At 40.3% G+C, this 20,654-nt stretch overlaps 1 protein-coding gene across 1 annotated transcript in view; it reads right to left on the bottom strand.

The window, feature by feature from the left end:
• Positions 1 to 20,654, bottom strand: part of LOC117932799 (protein transport protein SEC23) — a 47,596-nt gene that overhangs the window by 7,470 nt on the left and 19,472 nt on the right. The window contains exons 5-8 of the mRNA XM_034854131.1: positions 7,856 to 7,931; positions 7,600 to 7,775; positions 7,420 to 7,501; positions 4,085 to 4,162 (exon numbers count right to left, since the gene is read on the bottom strand). Coding sequence (XP_034710022.1) covers positions 4,085 to 4,162; positions 7,420 to 7,501; positions 7,600 to 7,775; positions 7,856 to 7,931 — 412 coding nt within the window. The remainder of the gene's footprint in view (positions 1 to 4,084; positions 4,163 to 7,419; positions 7,502 to 7,599; positions 7,776 to 7,855; positions 7,932 to 20,654) is intronic.

The raw sequence follows: 20,654 nt of genomic DNA, 5'->3' as shown, positions 1-20,654 counted from the left end.
GTTTGTTGTTGAACTAGTGCAAATCCAAGAGTTGGAACCAATCTTTAGAAATGAGGTCGGTGTTTTACCTTGATCTTCTTTTGATTATTTTTGTGCTATCATTGATAATAATGATCTTAATCTGCCCAGTGCTCTCAGGAAAGCTACAAGAGAGTGTACCAAACACCCTTTATACCCACTAGCTCAGTTCATATCCTATAATAGATTGTCACCTTCCTATTAAGCCTTCCTTACCTAACTAATAATTTGAGGCATTAAATAGTGAAAAGTGGAGATAAGCCATGAGTGGTGTGATGGAAGCACTAGAAAAAAAAAAAATAGAACATGGGAGATAGTGGAGTTGCCAAAAGGAAAGAGCCTTGTGGATTGTAAGTAGGTTTTTAATGTAAAATACAAGGCGGATGGATTAATTAAGATGTATAAAGCAAGACTTGTTGTCAAGGAATATACCTAAATTTATGGAGTAGATTATTTAGGGACCTTCAAACCCATAGCCAAGATGAATACAATTCGGGTGTTGTTATCGTTGGCCACCACCTTTGAATGGAATTTACAACAATTTCATGTGAAGAATGCTTTCTTACATGAGGATCTTGAAGAAGAAATCTAAATGGAAGTTCCTCTTGGATTTGGCAAGGATCTAGAAAGTAAAAGAGTGTGTAAGCTTAAGAAGGCCTTGTATGGTTTAAAACAATCTCTTCATACTTGGTTTAAGAGATTTGCCAAGGTGATGACTACAAATAGATACAAACAAAGTCAAGGTGATCACACTTTATTCATCAAGCACTCAGCTTCAAGGGGAGTTATGGCCTTCTTAGTTTATGTGGACGACATAATAGTGACTGGAAATGATGAGAAGGGATAGTTTGAGGAATTGTTTAATGAAAGAGTTCGAGATTAAAGAATTGTATCCCAACAAAAGTATGTGCTAGAATTGTTGAAGGAAACTGGGCAGTTAGCTTGTAAACTAGCAAACACACCTATTAAGCCCAATCACAAGCTTGGTGATAATAATAGTGATGCTACTTGTGGATCGAGGAAACTATTAAAGATCGGTGAGCCAATTGATCTACTTGTCACACATGAGACCTAATATTACATATGTTGTCAATGTGGTGAGTCAATTTATGCACAATCCTAAGGAAGCACATCTCCAATCAATTCACTAAATACTACACTATCTTAAAGGAACACTGCGAAAAGGGATTCTATTCAAGAAAAGAACAAGTTTGACACTTAGGGCCTATACAAATATTGATTATGCAAGGTCGGTGGTAGATAAATGCTCAACATCAAGCTATTGTACACTCCTTGGTGGAAACCTAGTAATATGGAGTAAAAAGCATAATGTAGTAGCGAGATCGAGCATCAAGGCCAAACTCAAAGCAATGGCACTTGGGATTTGTGAATTACAATGGTTGAAAATAATCCTAGAAGATTTTAAGATTAACTGGGAAGTGCCTATGAGACTATTCGACGACAACAAATCAGCGAAATATTGCACATAATCCTATGCAACATGACCAAACCAAACATCTAGAGATAGACAGGCATTTTATCAAAGAAAAATTAGATTGTGGCCTCATTTGCACACCATACGTCTCCTCAGGCAATCAACTCATGGATGTGCTTACCTAGGGTTTGAACAATACTATGTTTCAAGCAATAATTGGCAAGTTGGCAATGCATGATATTCACTCGCTATCTTGAGGCGAAGTAGAGGAACGTTTTATAGGGAGATAATGTAATCCTAATTTATAGGGATTTATTTTATTGATTGTAATCCGTGATTTATAGGGATCTAGTTTACTGATTGTACTCCTTAATTTATGGGGTTTTAGTTTACTAATTTATAAGGATTTCGTTTAAGGTAGTTGATTACTACTCAAAAAGTGCTCTTTTATAGCTTGTTATAAACTCTTTTAAACACTTTTGAGTAAGATTTATTACCTTTTAACTCAATTGGCACATTAAGAACCCTTGCAAAGATTACTAATCAGTTTTTGGCAAGTTTTGGTGTTTTTGATAGCTTTTTTATCATTAAAACAAGACAAGAATGAGGGAGAACTTTGTGTAGTCCATGGCAAAGCAAGTTGAAGCTAAATTACATGAAGAATCCAAGTTTTGGAGAGCTTCGAAGCCTTTGTCAAATCAATCAAGTATGCAAGGAAGAGAATCAGAGAAGGAATCTAGCATTCAACAATTTCGCAACCCCTTGCAAAATTTTCGCAAGCTTGCGAATTGCTCAAGAGGAGTACAAGCCTTGCGAAGCTGAGAATAAGGAATTTCGCAAGCCTTGCGAAACTATGAATGAATTTTGCAACCCCTTGCTAAATTTTTGCAAGCCTTGCAAAACTGAGGAAAATGAATTTCGCAACCCCTTGCGAAATCTTCCTGTAATCTTCAGATATTTTTGCACCGACTCCGTTAGATTTTTATCTCAAGATATTTTGTGTAATTACCTATTCTCTCCTTGTAATCAACTAAAGATCTTTTTAGATATTTAGGATATCTAATTGAGGGGTTAAAAATATCTCTCTATATATGTCTTAAGATATCTCTTTTTGTAATATCTCGGCATCTCAAAAGAAATTCTTAGGGATCACTTGTAATCTCTCAAAAGAAATTCCAGAGAAGACTTGTACATACTTTTTAGTAAGAAATATACAGAGCGTTGCTCTGCCTTACCTACTCATTTTGATTTTATTTTCTTTCTAGCCAAACAACCTCTAAGGTTGTTTTCTCAGAGGATGAGTGGCTAGACTTTTCGTTTCTTGGACTAAAGGAAGCTAGGTAAGGGATCCGGATACAAAAGTGAGAGTTTTCCTTGTTTCAGTTTTAAATGAAGAGAAGTTGTGACCTATTAATGGTTTTTATCTTTTTAGTTAACTTAAAATCCCTTAAAATCACCTGGGCCAACACTTGGTAAGCTTTTTGAACTCTGTCCATTGAGATCCATTAGTTATCTCTTGCGAGCCTCTGGGAGGTGGTTTAAAGGTAGGATTACCTAAAATAGCCAGCACTTGGTAAGGTTTTCGGACTCACTGGAGACATCCATTAGTTATCTCTTGCGAGCTTTTGAAGGGCAATCCAAGGTTAAGGATCACCTTGAATGGCCAATACTAGGTGAGAGGTATAAACCATTACAAAATGATTTAGTGAGAGAGTTTTAGTGTTTGAAACCATTAAGGGGAAGCAACTATAACACACCGGTTCGGGAAATAACTATAGATTAAATCCCCAATGCGAGATTCGGAATCTCCCCTTTTTGTATAAGGAACCTGAACCTAGTGACCTAAAACTCCAAGAAACCTTTTTCTTTGTAATTAATCTCAATTACTATTTTTGGTTAGCTTAAAACCAACCCTTTTCAACCAACTTTATGTTTTCTTTTAAAGCTAACTCATAAAAGAAAAACCACTATTTCAATGTTGTAACTAATATCACGTGTGAAATGAAAACTCATCCCTATGGACGATCCTAGAACCACTATGCTATGCTAGCTATGCTACCCTAGTATATGGTGAATTAGGTTTATAAATTTTGTTGATAACTCCCGTCTAAGAACTAAATCAAAGGTACACCAATTGGGGACGAATCGGTAGTTTCCATTTTCTATAACATGCCTATGGCTTATCCTTTTGTACATACCTAGATGAGTACACTATTCTAAAAGAATGAGATTTTCTTCTCAATTTTTTCCACATTATATATTGTTGTACTAATATTTTATTGATTTAGTTTATAATTTACCTTGTAACGGTTGCTTGTACAAATATAACACAATATAAGTGGGTAAAATATATTCTTTGAAAAGAAGTTTTAATAACTCTTCAAAACTGGAGGGGCTTCCAGCAATATAAGTGTGGGATGAAAGAGCCTCTCTATACAAGCTTCTTAAATCACTGGCATAATAAATATTTTAATTTTGGAATCCCATAGTGGTTGTTAATGATTGAGTTATCAGAAGGTATTATTTCTCTTAAACACGGAATGGTGTAAATTAAGTATTATTTCACAATATTTATTATAAAAAACAATTCCAATATTAAAAAAAAATGTCCTTATAATTTCTTGTAATTACCTCAGTTTCCATTTTGAAAGAAACGACACGAGCCATTACTACAGCTGCTGTTTCTTGGTCAAATCCAGCAATTAGATCCTACAATGAATTTAAGCAGATCCATCACGTCCATGGTAGTTTGGAGAGAAACAACCAAGATTTAAAGAAATAAAGTTCTGAAGAACACAAAAACAGCATGCAACCTGAGAAGTAAATCATCCATTAGAAGTATATGACGGGAACAGAAAATTTTAACAATCAATGTAACTAGAAAAAACAATTTTTTCTAGTATATGTTCTGGCCTGTGATAAACAACATATCCAACTAAATAGGATTTGATAAAAATAAATAAAAACCTCCATATTTTCCAAGGCAATCAATACAAAATCAAGATTTTCGGCAACGTAAAAAAAAAAAAAAAAAAAGTACACTGCATCCAATGAAACAATCAGCATTGCTAACCCTCAAAAAATAGATCAACTCACCTAAGAGAGGGAACCATTATTCACAAAAAGAAACTACAAAAGAAAATCCAGAAAATTCCTTCCATATTGAGGAAAAGCATATCAGAAGTTCATATCAACTCCACCACCTAAAGTATCAACTTTCCCATTTAAAATGTGCAACTGTTTACTCCTTTCCATGAGAGCCACACCACAACCAAGAAGACAATCTTGACAAATCTGACCCCGTCTCCACATGATTACACTCCAAAACTGCAGCTAAATCATACAAGCATTTTGCTAAACAGATCTAACTTTTTACCACCAGCTACTGTTTACTCCTTTCCATACCACACCACAACCAAGAAGACAATCTTGACAAAAACAGATCCATGAGCTTCTTTCCTTATTTAAGTCCTCAAGAAATAACAATGACAAAAACTTTCTTATACTTGAAGATCAGAAAGACCCAAAGCTTTGGACTGTACAAAGCCCACCTGAAGAGGTGAAATCTCAGCCTCAATAGCAAAACCCTCTTTCATTAGCACAAAAATTGATCATTTTATCTCAGTTAAATCATATAAATTCACACCAGTCCATGCACAAGGACACTCCATTTATCACATTTTATCAATTTAAGATGCCTTGATATGTCTGTGAGTTTTGCAAGAAAATTAAAGCAGGAAAAACGAAGCATTTTGAAAGAACTTACAACCTTGGAGAAAGACCCCTCACAACCCCCTCGCTACACATCAAAGAGGCCACAAATGCCATTTCAAAACCCTGTCCCCTAACCCCAAGGGTAGCAAAACCTGGTAGCTAACCTTGTTACCCCCCGACAAAGAAAACTAAATTCACTACCATTATGAGTAGTGAACTTGTGCTACTAGCATTTTCAAGGCCATTTTTCATAGTTTTCTCATTGCTTCCTCTCCAAACCTGTCTCCAACCCTCCACACATCCCTTCTCTCTACTTCTCTTTCTCTCCCTCTAACAGAGAATCCAAGATACACAACCCTAAGTTTCACTAGCCATCTCCATCTCTCTCTTAGAGCTTCAGAAACTTTGTTGTCAATACCTTGGAAAGGAGCAAAATCAAGCCAACAATTACCACTTTTTGTGGAATGCTTTAGCCAATCATCTTGTTTTCATGGCTATACAGTGTTAAGAATGAGGGGACATTCCAAATCTCTCCAACAATAACCTTTGCAGCACTTCTCAAGTTCCCTCTATAAATAGCTTCCATTGGATGATAGGAGAGGCATCCGGAGGGCAATCACGGAGAAGGGTAATAGGAAATTTTCTTCTTTTTTTTTTTAGTTTTTAGGGAGGAAAAAAGAGGAAGAATATAGTCTTCCTCTAGTTGTAATGTTGTATTACTACTTGCGTGTTTAGTTTCAATCTTCAATTTTCAGTTTTAATCTGCTTATCCTGGTACCATGAGTGTTTGATTTTCTCATCTAAGGTGAGGGTGAGCTTAGGATATCCCATTCAATCCACCAAAGCCAAGTTTGACCAAGTTGGGTCAAGGACCAGCACCTTCATTGTTGTCACCACATGCCTCTACTGCCTGAAGATGTCCTCAGCAGAAGGCCGATGGTGGTGTGATGACCATTGTAGAGCCCCCACAAGATTTGATCGATCTTAGTGTGGTAGGATTAACCGAAGGAGTAGAAACTCTTATAGTGGCATTTGATCATAGATATGGGTCACAAATTTTATGTTCATGAAGCTTGACTCAAATTGGTTTGGGTGTCATGAGAGGCAAGTGGGCAAAAAGAGTGGAAACTCTATGTTGTGGCGCCTATCCAAAATTTGAGTCACAAAGGAAAACCCTTAAGCTAACCCGAACCTTAGTAATTTTTTGTTTGTTTAATTTCCCGATTTTCAACTCCACCCCCTCAAATCCAATATTGAAAATACCAAAAATTTATTTTCCAGCATTTTTTTGAACCAGTTTTTAGTCGCTTCCCTTGGGTTTGACTACCTAAACACCCTTCAGGTATTACAAATTTAAAGCTCTTGCCCTTGGGGACTTGACATTATAGAAGATCCAATTCTAAGTCACAAGCACTCTCCTAATGGGTAGAGTATGCATTTATTATTGTACACATCCATCAAAATTTAACTTAACCCTTCAAAGGCAGTAACCATGCTAGAAAGATCTTCTCAACCAATCCCCTAGACCTGCATACAAGGTTCCAATCTAATAACAAGAGGTTCAAAAGAATGACTGTGAAGGCTTCACTAGCAAAAGCTCAAATGGAGGAGAAAGAGTAAAACAAGTCTCAAACTACATCTAGCATCCTCTATACACCCTCAAAGATCCTTACATTTTCTTTCCCATCATAGCTTAGGGGAGGGCTGGTCTCCTACAAACTCAATAAGGGATGACCTCTCTCAGCCAGTCTATCAATTTCCCAGCTTACCAACAGTGTCATAATTACTCAAGACAGTTTTGCTCCAGAAATGCTGGCTTAACTATTTGTTAGAGAATGATTATGGTCCAACTACAATCCAATGGAAAAGATGTAACTAGTAAACTATTCTTGAACAGCTTGAAACCAGACCTTCTTTTCACACTATTAAGGATATGAAAATAATGATCCAACAATGTGGTGGTGTGTGATCCTGGAGAGTTTTATGATTCGAGAAGAAGATGATAAAGGAGATGCAAAAAGAAAGGAATTCTAGCATTGAGGAAAAATTTTGTTCAATTTGAGTGCATATGCAACAATTTAGAAGGGACAATAGGGAATCTCTGACCTCGGGAAAACTCATAAGAAATTTTTCCAGTTGGATAATTTACTCAGCTTTATCTTCCTAAATTTCTATGGGCATGACAAATAATTAGAAGCAATACAGAAAACAAAATTAGCATTCAAATGATGCAATGTAACAGCGGAACTTGCCTGTATGCTTCCAGGCCCAGCAATCCATCTTCTGGACAGGGTTGTTACACGAAGTCTCATCTGACCATTGCCATGCTGGTAACTAAAGCAAAATATCTGTAATAAGTCAGAAATATCTCCATCTATGGGAATCTCTACATAGATTTATTGCTCCAGAAAGCACATGAGTAGAGTCCATACTATGTTAAGAATTGGAAGTAAAACTGATTGCTTGTGGATTGGCCAATAGCATCTGGGATGTCCTTTTTCACAACATCAAATATTAAACATAAAGATGTATCGTTATCAAGGCCACACAACTTCCATGCACTGGTATTCCCCTGACCAACAACAGTATCAGAGCACAAAGGACCTTTCTGCACAAAAGCACCAATGACTAAACATGTGAAATGCAACCAGCAGAAAAGAGAGACCACTAGAACACTTTAAATTATACCTTTTCAAGAGATGCACAGGGACCAATAATGCCCTGAACTTTGATATCCTTTGAGCAGTTTATCTCAAATATACCACTGCATATCAGTTCAAAGGCAAAATAAGATTAAGAAGGCTCTCCAGCTCAAATGATCAAATATTCAAAGAGATGCAAAAACCGAACCTCAGCTCAGCTAAAGGCATGCATGCAAGTGGGTGGATATATAAACAAATCAAGACATCAGATCAATTTACATGACGATTCCTTTTTCCTTTGATGAGAAATAATTTTTTTTTAAAAGAATGAAAGAAGAAATACCACCAAGATGAGGATAACTGAGAGAGAGAGAGAGAGAGAACAAGAACAAAACAGAGCACTGAACAGTATCATATGCTAAATGACATATAAAAACACTGAACCACAACCACTTGCTTTCTCCATGTTGATAAAGCATGTAATATGCAAGGAGTAGACCCAACTCTGCCTCATAGAACTAATCCTGGGAAATTACATTATCTTAAAAGGTCTCCAACCACTCTCTTAGACATGGCAAACAATGTTGTGGAGTTAGATCAGTGTGAGACACGATTGATGTGATATGGCTGGTGAAGTGATGAAGAAACTGAATCAAGTACTACCAGATTTTTCCAGAAAAAATTGATCCTCCAACTTTTTTAGATTGGTTGGTTCCCTTAGAAAGAGAGATTTTAATTGATACAACATGTTGAGAAAAATGGGTTCATTTTACTAATATGAAACATGTTGAGCAAGCTCAAATTTGGTGGACAGGTGAGAAAATTGTCTCAGAGTTGTTGGATAGCCATCAATTTACTATTATAAAACTGGTTGAACAAGCTCACATTTGATGAACAGCAATAGGGAATGATCTCAGAATTGGTAGGCTGATGGTTAATTAGGAAAAGATGAAACAAGAAATGAAACGAAAACTTCTGCCTTGTGGTTATAAAGATGACATGTATGATCAATTGACTAATCTTAGACAAAGACATGATCATAATTGGATATGCAAACAAGATTTAAGAGCTAAAATTCAGTGCAAGGGAGTTGAAGTTCCTTTTCAAGCTCTTTCTCAATCTAAACCGAGATTAAAGGCTGAAATTCATAACCAAATGGTGCCACATCATCTCTTTGATGTTGATAAGGCATTTCAATTGGTCTTGAAGATGAAAAAGAATCTGAAACAACCCCTAACTAGAAGGATTTCTTCCCCAACCAAGAAGATAGCTTCAAGAAAGAATGAAGAGAATGAAAGAACTAAAACCTTCACAATGCAAGGTGACTTTAATGCTTTTTTTTTTTTTGATAGATAAAGGAAATTCATTAAAAGCCAAAAAGGCTAAAGAGAGTATACACGAAGTATACCAAGATACAAAGGATCAAGAAACAAAAGGTTCTGACCCTTACTTGGTGGCTAACCAGTTTACAAAATCAAACAACGATAAAGTATGATCCTCAATATACACCCTAGCCCAATTCACAAAAGTGTACAAAAAAATGAATTTGATATCTTGGTCGTTTCTTTCCACATCATCGAAGGCTCTTCTATTCCTTTCTTTCCAAATAGTCCACATTAGGCAAAGGGGGGCAGTTTTCCAAGCTTTCTCCCTTTTCTTGCCCACAAAAGATCCATACCATCCCAGGAGATTCCTTTTCACAGAGGAGTGCATCACCCATTGCACCCCAAAAAGGGAGAAGGTAAGATACCATAACATTCTGGCCTTCTCACAAAACAGGAGAAGGTGATCAATAGATTCCTCCTCATTTTTACACAAGAAACACCTGTTGGGGATGTTCCAACCAAATCTCTTCAGGCGATCAATGGTGAGTAGTCTGTTCCAAGCCGCCTCCCAACCAAAGAAACTAGCCCTGGTTGGAGCCCAAGACTTCCAGATAGTACTAGCTGGGAAGGGATGGTTGATGCCCATTGAGAGTGAGCTATAAAAACACTTAACAGAGAAGGTCCCATTCTTATTTGCTTTCCACCTGAGCAGGTCATCCACACCTCTTCTAATAGTCAAAGGATGAAGCTTGCTTAATAAGTTTTCCACTTCCCCTACCTCCCAATCATTGAGGTGTCTGTTAAAACGAGGTCCCCAGCTACCCCCAGCTCCATCTTCCTCCCAGGCCTCAGCAACCAAGCCTTCTTTGTTGACTGAGAGATTAAATAAGATGGGAAAAGCTTCTTCCAGAGATTGATTTTCACACCACAAGTCCTTCCAAAACTTCACTCTGGTGCCATCCCCTACAAGGAAGCGGGAGTGAGATTGAAAATTTTCCCACCCGTTTCTGATGGCCTTCCAAACACCCACCCCATAACGATCTCTAACACCTTTGGAGCACCATCCCCCGTCCTGGAGGTCGTATTTACTAGAGATAATTTGCTTCCAAAGGGACTCGTTCTCATTGGCAAATCTCCACAACCACTTACCAAGAAGGGCCTTATTAAAGATAGCTAGGTTACATATGCCCAAGCCTCCATCCTTTTTAGCGGCACAAATAACCTTCCAACACACCAAGTGAGGTTTGTTTTCTAAAGCTCCTCCACCCCATAAGAAATCCCTTTGGATTTTTTCAAGTCTTGCACAAACTCTCTTGGGGATCACAAAGAGAGAAAGAAAGTAGGTTGGGAGGCTAGAGAGGGTGCTTTTTAATAAGGTTAGACGGCCACCTTTGGAAAGGAATTGTCTTTTCCAGAGAGACAATCTTTTCCTGAATCTTTCTTCCACTGCATCCCACGCACTAGTGGATTTGTAGGGGGCTCCAAGGGGAAGACCCAGATAGGAAGTAGGTAAACATCCAATCTTACATCCCAAAATTGAGACGAGGGATTCCATGGGGGGACATTCCCCCACTGGGATGGCCTCAGACTTGCTCAGATTGACTTTTAGTCCTGAAATCGCCTCAAACCACATGAAGGTCCAGCTAAGGTATTGCAACTGGACTGCATCGGCATCACAGAAGATTAAGGTATCATCGGCGAACAGGAGATGGGAAACGATCAGCCCCTCACTATCTCTTCCTCCCACTTTGAAGCCAGAAATAAAGCCCTCATTTCTTGCACGTGACAGCAGTTGGCTAAGAGCTTCCATGGCAAAAAGAAAGAGGTAGGGGGAGAGAGGGTCGCCTTGCCTTAATCCCCTAGAACTACGGAAGAAGCCCGTGGGGCACCCATTGATGAGGATCGAGAATGTGGCCGTGGACCAGCACCATTTCATCCAATTTATCCATTTGTGCCCAAATCCCATTCTAGACATCACATCCATGAGAAAGTTCCAATTGACGTGGTCAAAAGCCTTCTCAATGTCCAATTTAAGGAGGAGGCCCGGCGCGTTGTCTTTTAATCTAGAATCAAGGGCTTCGTTGGCAATAAGGACAGCGTCTAGAATCTGTCTCCCATGGACGAAGGCTTGCTGAGAATCAGAAATCACCTCTCCCATCACTGATTTCAGCCTATTAGCAAGGACTTTGGCTAGTAATTTGTATACACTCCCTACCAGGCTGATTGGTCTGAAGTCTCTTAGGTCTTCAGCCCCTTCCTTTTTGGGAATGAGCAAAAGAAACGTGGAGTTCAAACTTCTCTGGAAGGTCCCATGGAGGTGAAACTCTCTGAAGAGCTCCAAAATTTCTGATTTAACAACATCCCAGCAAAACAACCAAAAGGCCATTGTAAAGCCGTCCGGGCCTGGAGCTTTGTCGCCACAGCAGCTGCTTAGGGCTGCAAAGATTTCCTCCTCAGAAAACTCAACTTCTAGGCTGCTGGCCGAGCCTTCTCCCAACTCCTTGAAGTTAAGGCCATTGATTTTAGGCCTCCAATCCCCTGGTTCTGAGAGGAGAGATTTATAGGCCCTACAAACGCCCTCTTTTAAGTCATCACTAGAAGAGAGAGTGACCCCATTTATTCTAATTTTAGACAAGAAGTTCTTCCTTGCCCTAGCATTGGCCATTTTGTGGAAGTATTTGGTGTTCTTGTCGCCTTCTTTTAGCCAAATTTCTCTTGACTTCTGTCTCCAAGAAGTTTCTTCCAAAAGAGCCCATTTCTTATAGTCCTCAAGAGCCAGATTTTTAGCCTCTACTTCACCAGCAGTGAGGGGGCTGTCATTCTCCCTGGTCTCCCATCGTTGCAGGCGAGAGAAGGCTTCTGCTCTATTAAGAGAGACATTGCCTATCACCTCCTTGTTCCAGTTCTTCAAGTCCTTCTTGAGCGCTTTGAGCTTCTCGGCAATGCGGTGGCTACTATAACCTTCAGCAGAATACCCATTCCACCAGCTTCGAACTAGGTCTTGGAAACCATCAATTTTTAGCCACATATTTTCAAAACGGAAAGGGCTTTTGCCTGAGGAGAATCCTCCTGCTTGAAGGACTATAGGGCTATGGTCAGAAATCAAACGAGGGAGAGCAGCTTGGGTGATGGCGGAGAAATGGTCTTCCCACTGGTCCGAAAACAGAAAACGGTCCAGTCTAGAGGCAGCTTGAGAGTTCAAACCCCCTATCCAAGTGAAAGGGCCTCCAGCCAGAGGGAGGTCCTTTAGCCCCAGTTCCCCTATAACCTCTGAGAATCTTCTCATTTCAGATGTGAGCCTAGGGGAGTTCCTTCTTTCCTCTGGGAATCTAACAGCATTGAAGTCCCCTCCTAAGCACCATGGGTCCTCCCAGAGGCCACGGATGGCACTAAGCTCTTCCCAAAAATCCTCCTTTTCACTGCTAATCACTGGCCCATAAACCCCAGAAAAAATCCAAGTGAAACCATCGACACAGTTTCTGAAACGGATAGAGATAGAGTACCCCCCGCTTTCTACCTCCAAGCTCTCCAAGACTCTGTTGTCCCAGAGGAGCAGAAGACCTCCTGCCGCACCCCTAGCATCCACAGAAGCCCAATTAAGAAATCTTCCTATACCCACACTGTTGACCATTTGCTGAGACATTTCTTTCACCTTCGTCTCCAAAAGGCAAACCAAATCTGGTTTTTGGTTCCTTACCACGCCCTTGATCAACTTTCTTTTCTCAGAGTCATTAAGGCCACGAACATTCCAACAGAGAATTTTAATTCTCATTAGTCAACTGGAACCAAATCCCAGGAATTCTGGCCGGACTTTTTAGCTATCCCTGAGGTCTCCCCGTAGCTAACAGAACATTCCAACCTTTTTAACTCTCTTTCGAAACGGGTGGTGCAAGATTTTTTCTTCTTTCGTCGCTTGCAAAGGGTACTATTTCCCGTCCTCAGCTTCAATTTCTTAAGTAAATTCAGAATTTCAACCTCGTGTCCTTCAACAGGCATTCCCAAGACTTTGCTAAAATGAAAGAGATTGGAAATCTCCTCCTCTGACCATACTTCTTCGCACGGGGAGAAAGCTGTCTGGTCCTTCTGCTTCACCGCGAAGTTTGGGGGGTCGGGCCTCAGGACCACTGTCGACCCATCTCTAAGCATCAAGGACAGAGGAATCGGCGTCTCTTCAGTCTCTTTTGACTTCAGATCTGTCTGTCCAGAGCATCCCCTTTCCCTCTCGGGTCCCGAAACCAAGAATGGAGTAGAAGAAGGAGAAGAAAGCATCCCACTCAAGGGGGTGGAGGGGGCGAGAGCATACCTTGAGGATTGCGGCCTTCGACAGAGGGGGGGAGGTCATTTGCCGACGTTACTTCCAAATGGGACGGCGCTTCCAGCTGGGGGCTCTCAGCGGGGGTTCCTCTCCTCCGGCGCGGGGAGCAGCTAGGGGTTCCCAGCCCTAAGTCACTGGGAGAAGCTGGGCCAAAGGGTATATGAGAGATTCCCAGAGAGGCTAAGGCTGAGGAATGGGCCTTCCCCAGCCCAGGCCCAAAGGGACGGGCCAGGTCCGGGTGGGCCGAGGCGTCCAGACCAAGGCCCAAATCCAAATCGCAGGCGGGGGCCTGGTGGGCAGAAGCCTTCGACTTGTCTGAGGCGTCGCCACTCCCCAAAACCGGCGGAGACAGCTTTTCAAGCTGTGGAGGCTGCTTATCAGGCTGTGGAGGCAGCTTTTCAGGCTGCGGAGGCAGCTTTTCAGGCTGCGAAGGGACTGAGGAAGAGGGCGGAAAGCCCACGCTCCCCTCGGCGCGTGAGTGGGACACTTCGTCATCCTTACGCTTCCAGGCGCCGGGCCCATGGGAAGGGAGCACAGAGGAGATGCGGGGTTCTTCTTCCCACCAGAGCTGCAGAGCGAAACAAGAGGAACCAACGACCACCTGCAGAGAGCTTGGGTGATGCCAGTCTCTGGTTTCGACGAGGATTCTGGCCCACTTGAGATTCCGACGCTCGGCTGTGTTTTCATCCACAGCCACAAATCTTCCACAAGAGTCCCCAAACCTCTTGAAGAGACTTCTTCCCCAAAGGTGCAGAGGGAGACCTAAAATTTTGACCCATACAAGGCGCGTATCCCCGTTGCCTTCCTCAAGGCAGCCCACTGAAGGCTTCCATCTTTCAAGGTGGAAGCTTCTTCCTCTAAAGCATTTCTCCCCTGAATTAAGCACCCTCTCAGCTTCGTCCGCAAACTCAAATTCCAGAAACAAGAGGTTTTCTCTCATGTTAGACAGCCAGAGATTCCCTTCAAGGAGCCAGGAATTTTTCGCCCACGACCCGAAGGTAACGAGTTCAGGGAGGCGGTCCGAGTCTCCCTTCCAAAGGCCTATCAGACACCTACCCAGCATTTCCTCATTTCTAACTAGGGATTCTTTATCAACTTCTAACCAGACGGCATCGCGGGGCGCTGGACAAACCCGAAGGGGGATGGAGACTCTGTCCGCAACTCTGTTAGGCAGAGCTTGAGGCAGAGCACCTTTCCGCTGAAAGGGAGAGATACCCAAGCTTTTCAGTTTACTAACGAGCAGATTCCAGCCTCCAACGAGCCCACCTCCTTCTGGAAAAGCCAAGGAGAATCTTTTGTTCTCCACATCTCTTGCAACGCAAAACAAGAATCTCCCTGCTTTGTTGCTTCGCAGTTCCAGAGTATAGTCTCTATCTCCTTCCGACCAAAACTTCCTGAAAGGAGATCTTTCCTGTAGCTCACAGCATGACTCAACCCCTTCTAACAACAAAGATAGACTTTTCCCTCCAAATCTTATCCATGAAGAAGACTTAGGGCCTCTTTCACAGATTTTCCCACGCACTTTCCCTTTGTGCTCTTCTATGTTAATCTCAAAAGTTTTCTTCTCAACACCAAACCAGCATCTACCTCCAGGCTTCATGGTTGGAGGCAGTTTCTAGAAACCATTCAATCCCTTCGCATCACAAACCAAGAAATCTCTCAGTGCTTTAAGTGTTCATTTTGAAAATTTTACACCATGACTTTAATGCTAATAATGCTGCTGATTCAAATAATAGGATTCATGTAGATGATGATTGAAGGAGGGAAAGCAAGGACTACCATGTTAAGTGCAAAGAAAGAGGACATACAATATGGCAATGACTAAGAGAAATGTGAACATCAATATCAGGACAGAAGAGATGAGAGCACAAGATAATGATTAAGGTAATGATTCCTCCTGTGAAATTGGACCCCTAAATGTTGATGATCTTTAAGACATGGATAAAGATTCTCCGTCTTCATCACTCATGAGATGCATTCTCTCTACACCAAAGCAAGAAAGTGAATATTGCAAGCATATGTCTATATTTCAAACGATAGTACGTTGTGGGAATGAAGCTCACAAGTCAATTCTAGGGGGCAGAAACATGAAGTTAGTTTCTGAAGCAAGTGTTAGAAGGTTGAAGTTGCAAACAAAAGCCACATGGGCAACCATAAAACGTAGCATGAATCAGTAATACTTCTGTTCTGGGAACAAAATGATGTTTGCTTTCTATTTCCATTATTCTTATAATGATTCCATATGGTGTGAAGTCATCGCTATGACTATTACCTTTGTTCCACCTAAGAAAATTTGATTGAATTATCAAAAATTGTCACATTTTTTACTTGATCGACCTTGGTTTATGATCCAGATGTGTACCACCATAAAGGATGTACACGTTCTTTCTTAATCAACAAATAAACCATTGTTTTGAAGCTTATGAGTAGAAGCAAATAAAGAAACATCAAGAAGAAAAGTCAAAAGTACATTTCTTAAACTGAAAAGAAGCCTTCTTTCATTCTTAAAACATACCTCAAAAACCATCTAAATTGCCATCAAATTTTTCTGATTTTGCCCCAGATGATTTGCCTAATGAACTGCCATTAAAGAAAAGAGTTCAACATGACATTGATTTGCTATCAAGTCGTCAATTGCCCTACCTTCTAGCATATAGTATGAATCCATTAGAGCATATCGAGCTTAGAAGATAAGTTGAGGAATTCCTCTCTAAAGGTTTTATTCATGAAACAGTATACAGCTTTTTGTGGAAGAACTTGGTATTCTTATCTCCCTCCCTTAACCAAGTTTCTCTAGATTTTTGTCTCCAAGAAGTTTCTACCATTAAAGCCCACTTTTTGTACTCATCCAAAGCCACCTTTCTAGCCTCTACCTCCTTAACCAACAGAGGAGGAACTCTCTTTTTAGAATCCTAAAAGCTAACATGAGAAAAAGCCTCTGCCTAGTTAAAAGAAACATTTCCAGATACTTCTTTATTCCACACCTTAAGAGCCTTTAGCTTCACTGCCAGGCAGTGCCTGCTAGATCCATAGACAACATGACCCGTGCACCAATTTCTAATGAGATCTTTGAATCCATCAGTCTTAAGCCACATATTCTCAAATCTGAACGATATTTTGCCCTTTTTGATCCCTCCACCCCCAAGAACAATGGGACAATGGTCTGAAACAGGCTTGGATGGAACAACTTTAATGCATAAGGATCCATATTGTTTTTGCTCTTCCATGCAATCCAAGAGGGATCTAAGCGAGGTCTCCATCAAGTTCTTTCTAATATGGAAAGATTTAAAGATATTAACCTAGAGTGACCAGGCCCAAAAATACTCACTTCCTTAGAGCATCCCAGGCCCAACTCCACAAAAGTCCCATAGGCCTTCACCAAACTCAGTCTACTAGCCTCCACTTCCTCTACTAGGCCCAACTTGGATTGTAATCCTTTGGCAACCAAAAAACAGCCATAGGGGCCAGCAACCTTATCTTCAACCTCACACCCCTACTAGTAGAAATTGATGGATTAGTTTCCAACTCACCTGAAAACCTACCATGCCCCAACTACACCCAACAAGTAACATAGTCATTACCTTCCACACCTTTTCCAGAATTCAATGAGCCTTCATTTGACACTTGTCCAACCACTTTTCCAGAAGCCCTATCTCCCATTCTCACTTCCAAGCATGACAAATCCCCACTTTCTTCTTCAACTTGCCTCTTTATAAAATCCAGAAAAGACATCACCTCACTTCTCCATGGTGAAATCTCTCACCAAAGCTAAACCGCATTGCAAGAGGCTCCCACCACCACATGCGGAGAACTTGGCACCTTCCACCCCCTATTCTCAACTAGGATTATGGCCCGTTGCAAAATCCAACACCTTGATGTGTCTCATCAATGGCCACAAACCCCCTACAAGCATCCCCTAACCTTTTAAACAAATATTTTCTCCAAAGATGAAAAGGGAGGCCCATAACCCATGCCCACGCTTCTTGAGTGCAAGACTCCTCCTTGAAGCACTCCATAAAGGGGTTTTACTAATCCAAAAAAAGAATTTTTTTCCATCAAAAAGGTTCATACCCCGAGTGAAGCACTCTCTCAACTTAACTACCAAATTCCAACTCAAAGAGGATGAGGGGTTCCCCCCAACAAGGCCAATTGAAGGTTCCCTTTAAGGTGCCTATTGAGCAAAGCCCATTCCCTTAAAGCAGCAAGATCTGAACCCCCAATTTTCTCACAAGACTACAATTCAAAGCTTCTAAATTCTTGTCAACCTCCTCCTCAATTTGAATCCAAATAGCAGAACTCGGCTCTGCTCTAACTTTGGACACCCTCTACATAGGAACCCTTCCTAACTCAATGATCACAAGAGACGTTTACCTAGTTAGAAATTGCAAAAGGCTCATCCATGCTCTTAAGAGCAGGAGAAACACCAAGACTCCTCGACTTACTAGACAAAATCTTTCAAATCCCCACAAAACATTTTCCTTCAGGGAATGCTAAAGAGAACCTCTTCTCCTCCAGTAAAGTTGCAATACAATGCTCTATTACTGCACAGCACCACCTTATAATTTCTACCACCCTCCACCCAATCCTTTCTAAAGGGTTTCCCACCCTCATCAGCACAGCAAACCTCAACCCCTTCCACCAGCAAAGTCAAGCCCTTACCTCCAAACCTAATCCAAGTAGAAAAGCTTGAACCCCTCTGACAAGTCTTTCCAATCACCTTCCCTTTGACCTCCTCTATCAAAATCTTTTGAGATTTCAATTCAACACCGAACTAGCATCTCCCTCTGGGGGACTCCATCACCATTTACTCCACGATACTGCCTTATAGATTGTGGAAAATTTTAAGGAAATGCAGAATAAAGCATGTGTAGAATTCTGATCCTTGCAACCATCTTCCTTTGTGTTAAGGTAAATAACTTCTAAGTGTATGCGTTGCACCTTTGCTTACACCTAAAAAGGATGGTAGTTGGTGTACAAGTGTTGATAAGCCGTGCAATAAATAAGACAATAATCAAATACAGGTTCTGATTCCTTGACTCGAAGATATGTAGACATTATGACAGATTTTATTTAATGAGTGGTTACCACCAAATTAAAATGAGATTTGATGATAAATAGAAATCAACTGTCAAGACAAAAAATAATCTTTATGAGTGCCTAGCCATGCTATTAGGTCTTTCTAATGTACTTTTTTTTTTTTTTTGATAAGTAAACAAGAAATGCATTAAAAAGAGGCTAAAAGCCACAAAGCATACAGGGAATATACAAGGCGGCTAAGGCCTCAAAAAAGAGCAACAAGACCAGAAAAGATTCACCTCCCCTTAAGTGGATGCTACCCACTCCAAAAAGCCTATAAGGGGGAGAGACTCCTCGCCTACATACAATTTGGCCCAGCTCCATAAGTTACAAACAAAAAAATTCTTTAATTTCTGGATATTCAACACCCCCCCATTTCTGGATATTCAACCCCCCCCCCCCCCCCCCCCCCCCCACCTAAAAAGCTAGCCTATTACTCTCCTTCCAAACCGTCCAAAAAATACACAACAGTATGGATTTCCAAACCTTTTTCCTTTTCTTCCCCACAAAGAGGCCCCTCCAGGTAGTTAAGACCTCCTTTACAGTTTCTAGAAAGACCCATTTAACATCTACTAACCCAAGAATAATATCCCACAAAACTCTAGCCACTATACAGTGTATAAGAATATGATTTACATTTTCTTCTTCACAACCACACAAAAAACAACAATTAGGAAATTGCACCCCTCTTATTTGGAGCCTGTCCAGAATGAGCACCTTCCCCCACATCGCCTCCCAAGCGAAAAAAGCAACTTTAGTTGGCACCCTATCCACCCAGATGCACCTTGAAGGAAATACTATGTCATTAGGATTGGCCAACAACCTATAAGCTTCCTTGACCCTGAACTGACCATTTCTTCCTCGCCTCCACATAACTGAATCTTCCTCCAAAGAAGGCCTATGACCCCTCAAGATATAAAGCAAATCCCCAACCATATCCAACTCCCAATCATTAAAGTCTCTCAACGAATTTCAGAGTTTAAATTACGACTTTCAGAGTTGAGTTTTTCCAACAGTGTTCCTCACCATTTCAGATGTACTTGGATTACCTCCAACGAATTTCAATGTTTAAATTACGACTTTCATAAGAGCTATCATTCATTTTACCTATCAGAGTTGAGTTTTTCCAAGCCAAGGAAAGATGATGAGGAACACTGCTGGAAATATCCTTTGAAGACTTCAAAAAGTAGAGGAAAAGTTGGTTCCAATACAACAGCCTTATTGGGACAACAACAATGATTTAAGTTTCTGTTGAGACTTAACATAGCTTAGGTTAGGTTGAATCTTTTGATAAGTTTCTATTGTAAGCAGTGGTTTACCTTTTGTTAAGTTTCTATTTTTTTTTTTTACTCTTCTTATCATATTAGGAAAGTTTTTATTTCTTTTAATTTCTAAATAATATTCCTTTCCTATATTTATTCCTACTTCTTTAAGGAAAAATAAGAAATTAGAAAATTTATTAAGGAAAAGATTCATGAGGGTCCGTATATACCTATACAATCTTTCAAAGTGGACCAAAATTTTAATATAAATTTTCACCATCTATTATGCTTCCTCTAGGATGTGATTATCTTCTTCCAAAGTGTGATTGCATAGCAAACCTCAGGTGTGATTACTGAGGAACCTTGGTGTGAATTTTAAGGATTTGTTGTCTTCTTTTCAGTGATCTTTAACCTTGTCATCTGATTGAATAATTCAAAAACAATTCTACAGCACAGGAAATCTAAAGATCTTATGTTAAGGTCTCTATCATATCCTTCCCTACATACTCAAATTACGATATTTTTCACTTGGACTGGTTTTCTCCCTCTAATCAACCTGTTCTCATGATGCCACCGTTGAATCTTATGATGGCTAATGTAATCGTCTATCTTTCATTTACATAACAAAACCATCTTAGCCAACATTCTATCATCTTGTCCAAAAATTAAGCCACTTCAAATCTCACAAAGCATTTATTATCTTATTTTTTAATCTTGCAACAAATTCATATCAATTTCCTTTTCTATAGAGTTCCATTGCCCAAAATTACGTACCATAAAGAATGGTCAATCTAATACACATCTAAAAAGCAACTATTATCATTAGTCATGTTTTACTTCAAAGACGCACTATTTAATTTCAAACAA

This window comes from Vitis riparia, chromosome 15 (genome assembly GCF_004353265.1).
Source record: "Vitis riparia cultivar Riparia Gloire de Montpellier isolate 1030 chromosome 15, EGFV_Vit.rip_1.0, whole genome shotgun sequence".
Classification (NCBI taxonomy): Eukaryota; Viridiplantae; Streptophyta; class Magnoliopsida; order Vitales; family Vitaceae; genus Vitis; species Vitis riparia.
The sequence above is the reverse complement of the archived record's forward strand: the minus strand, read 5'-3'. Positions and strand labels throughout refer to the sequence as shown.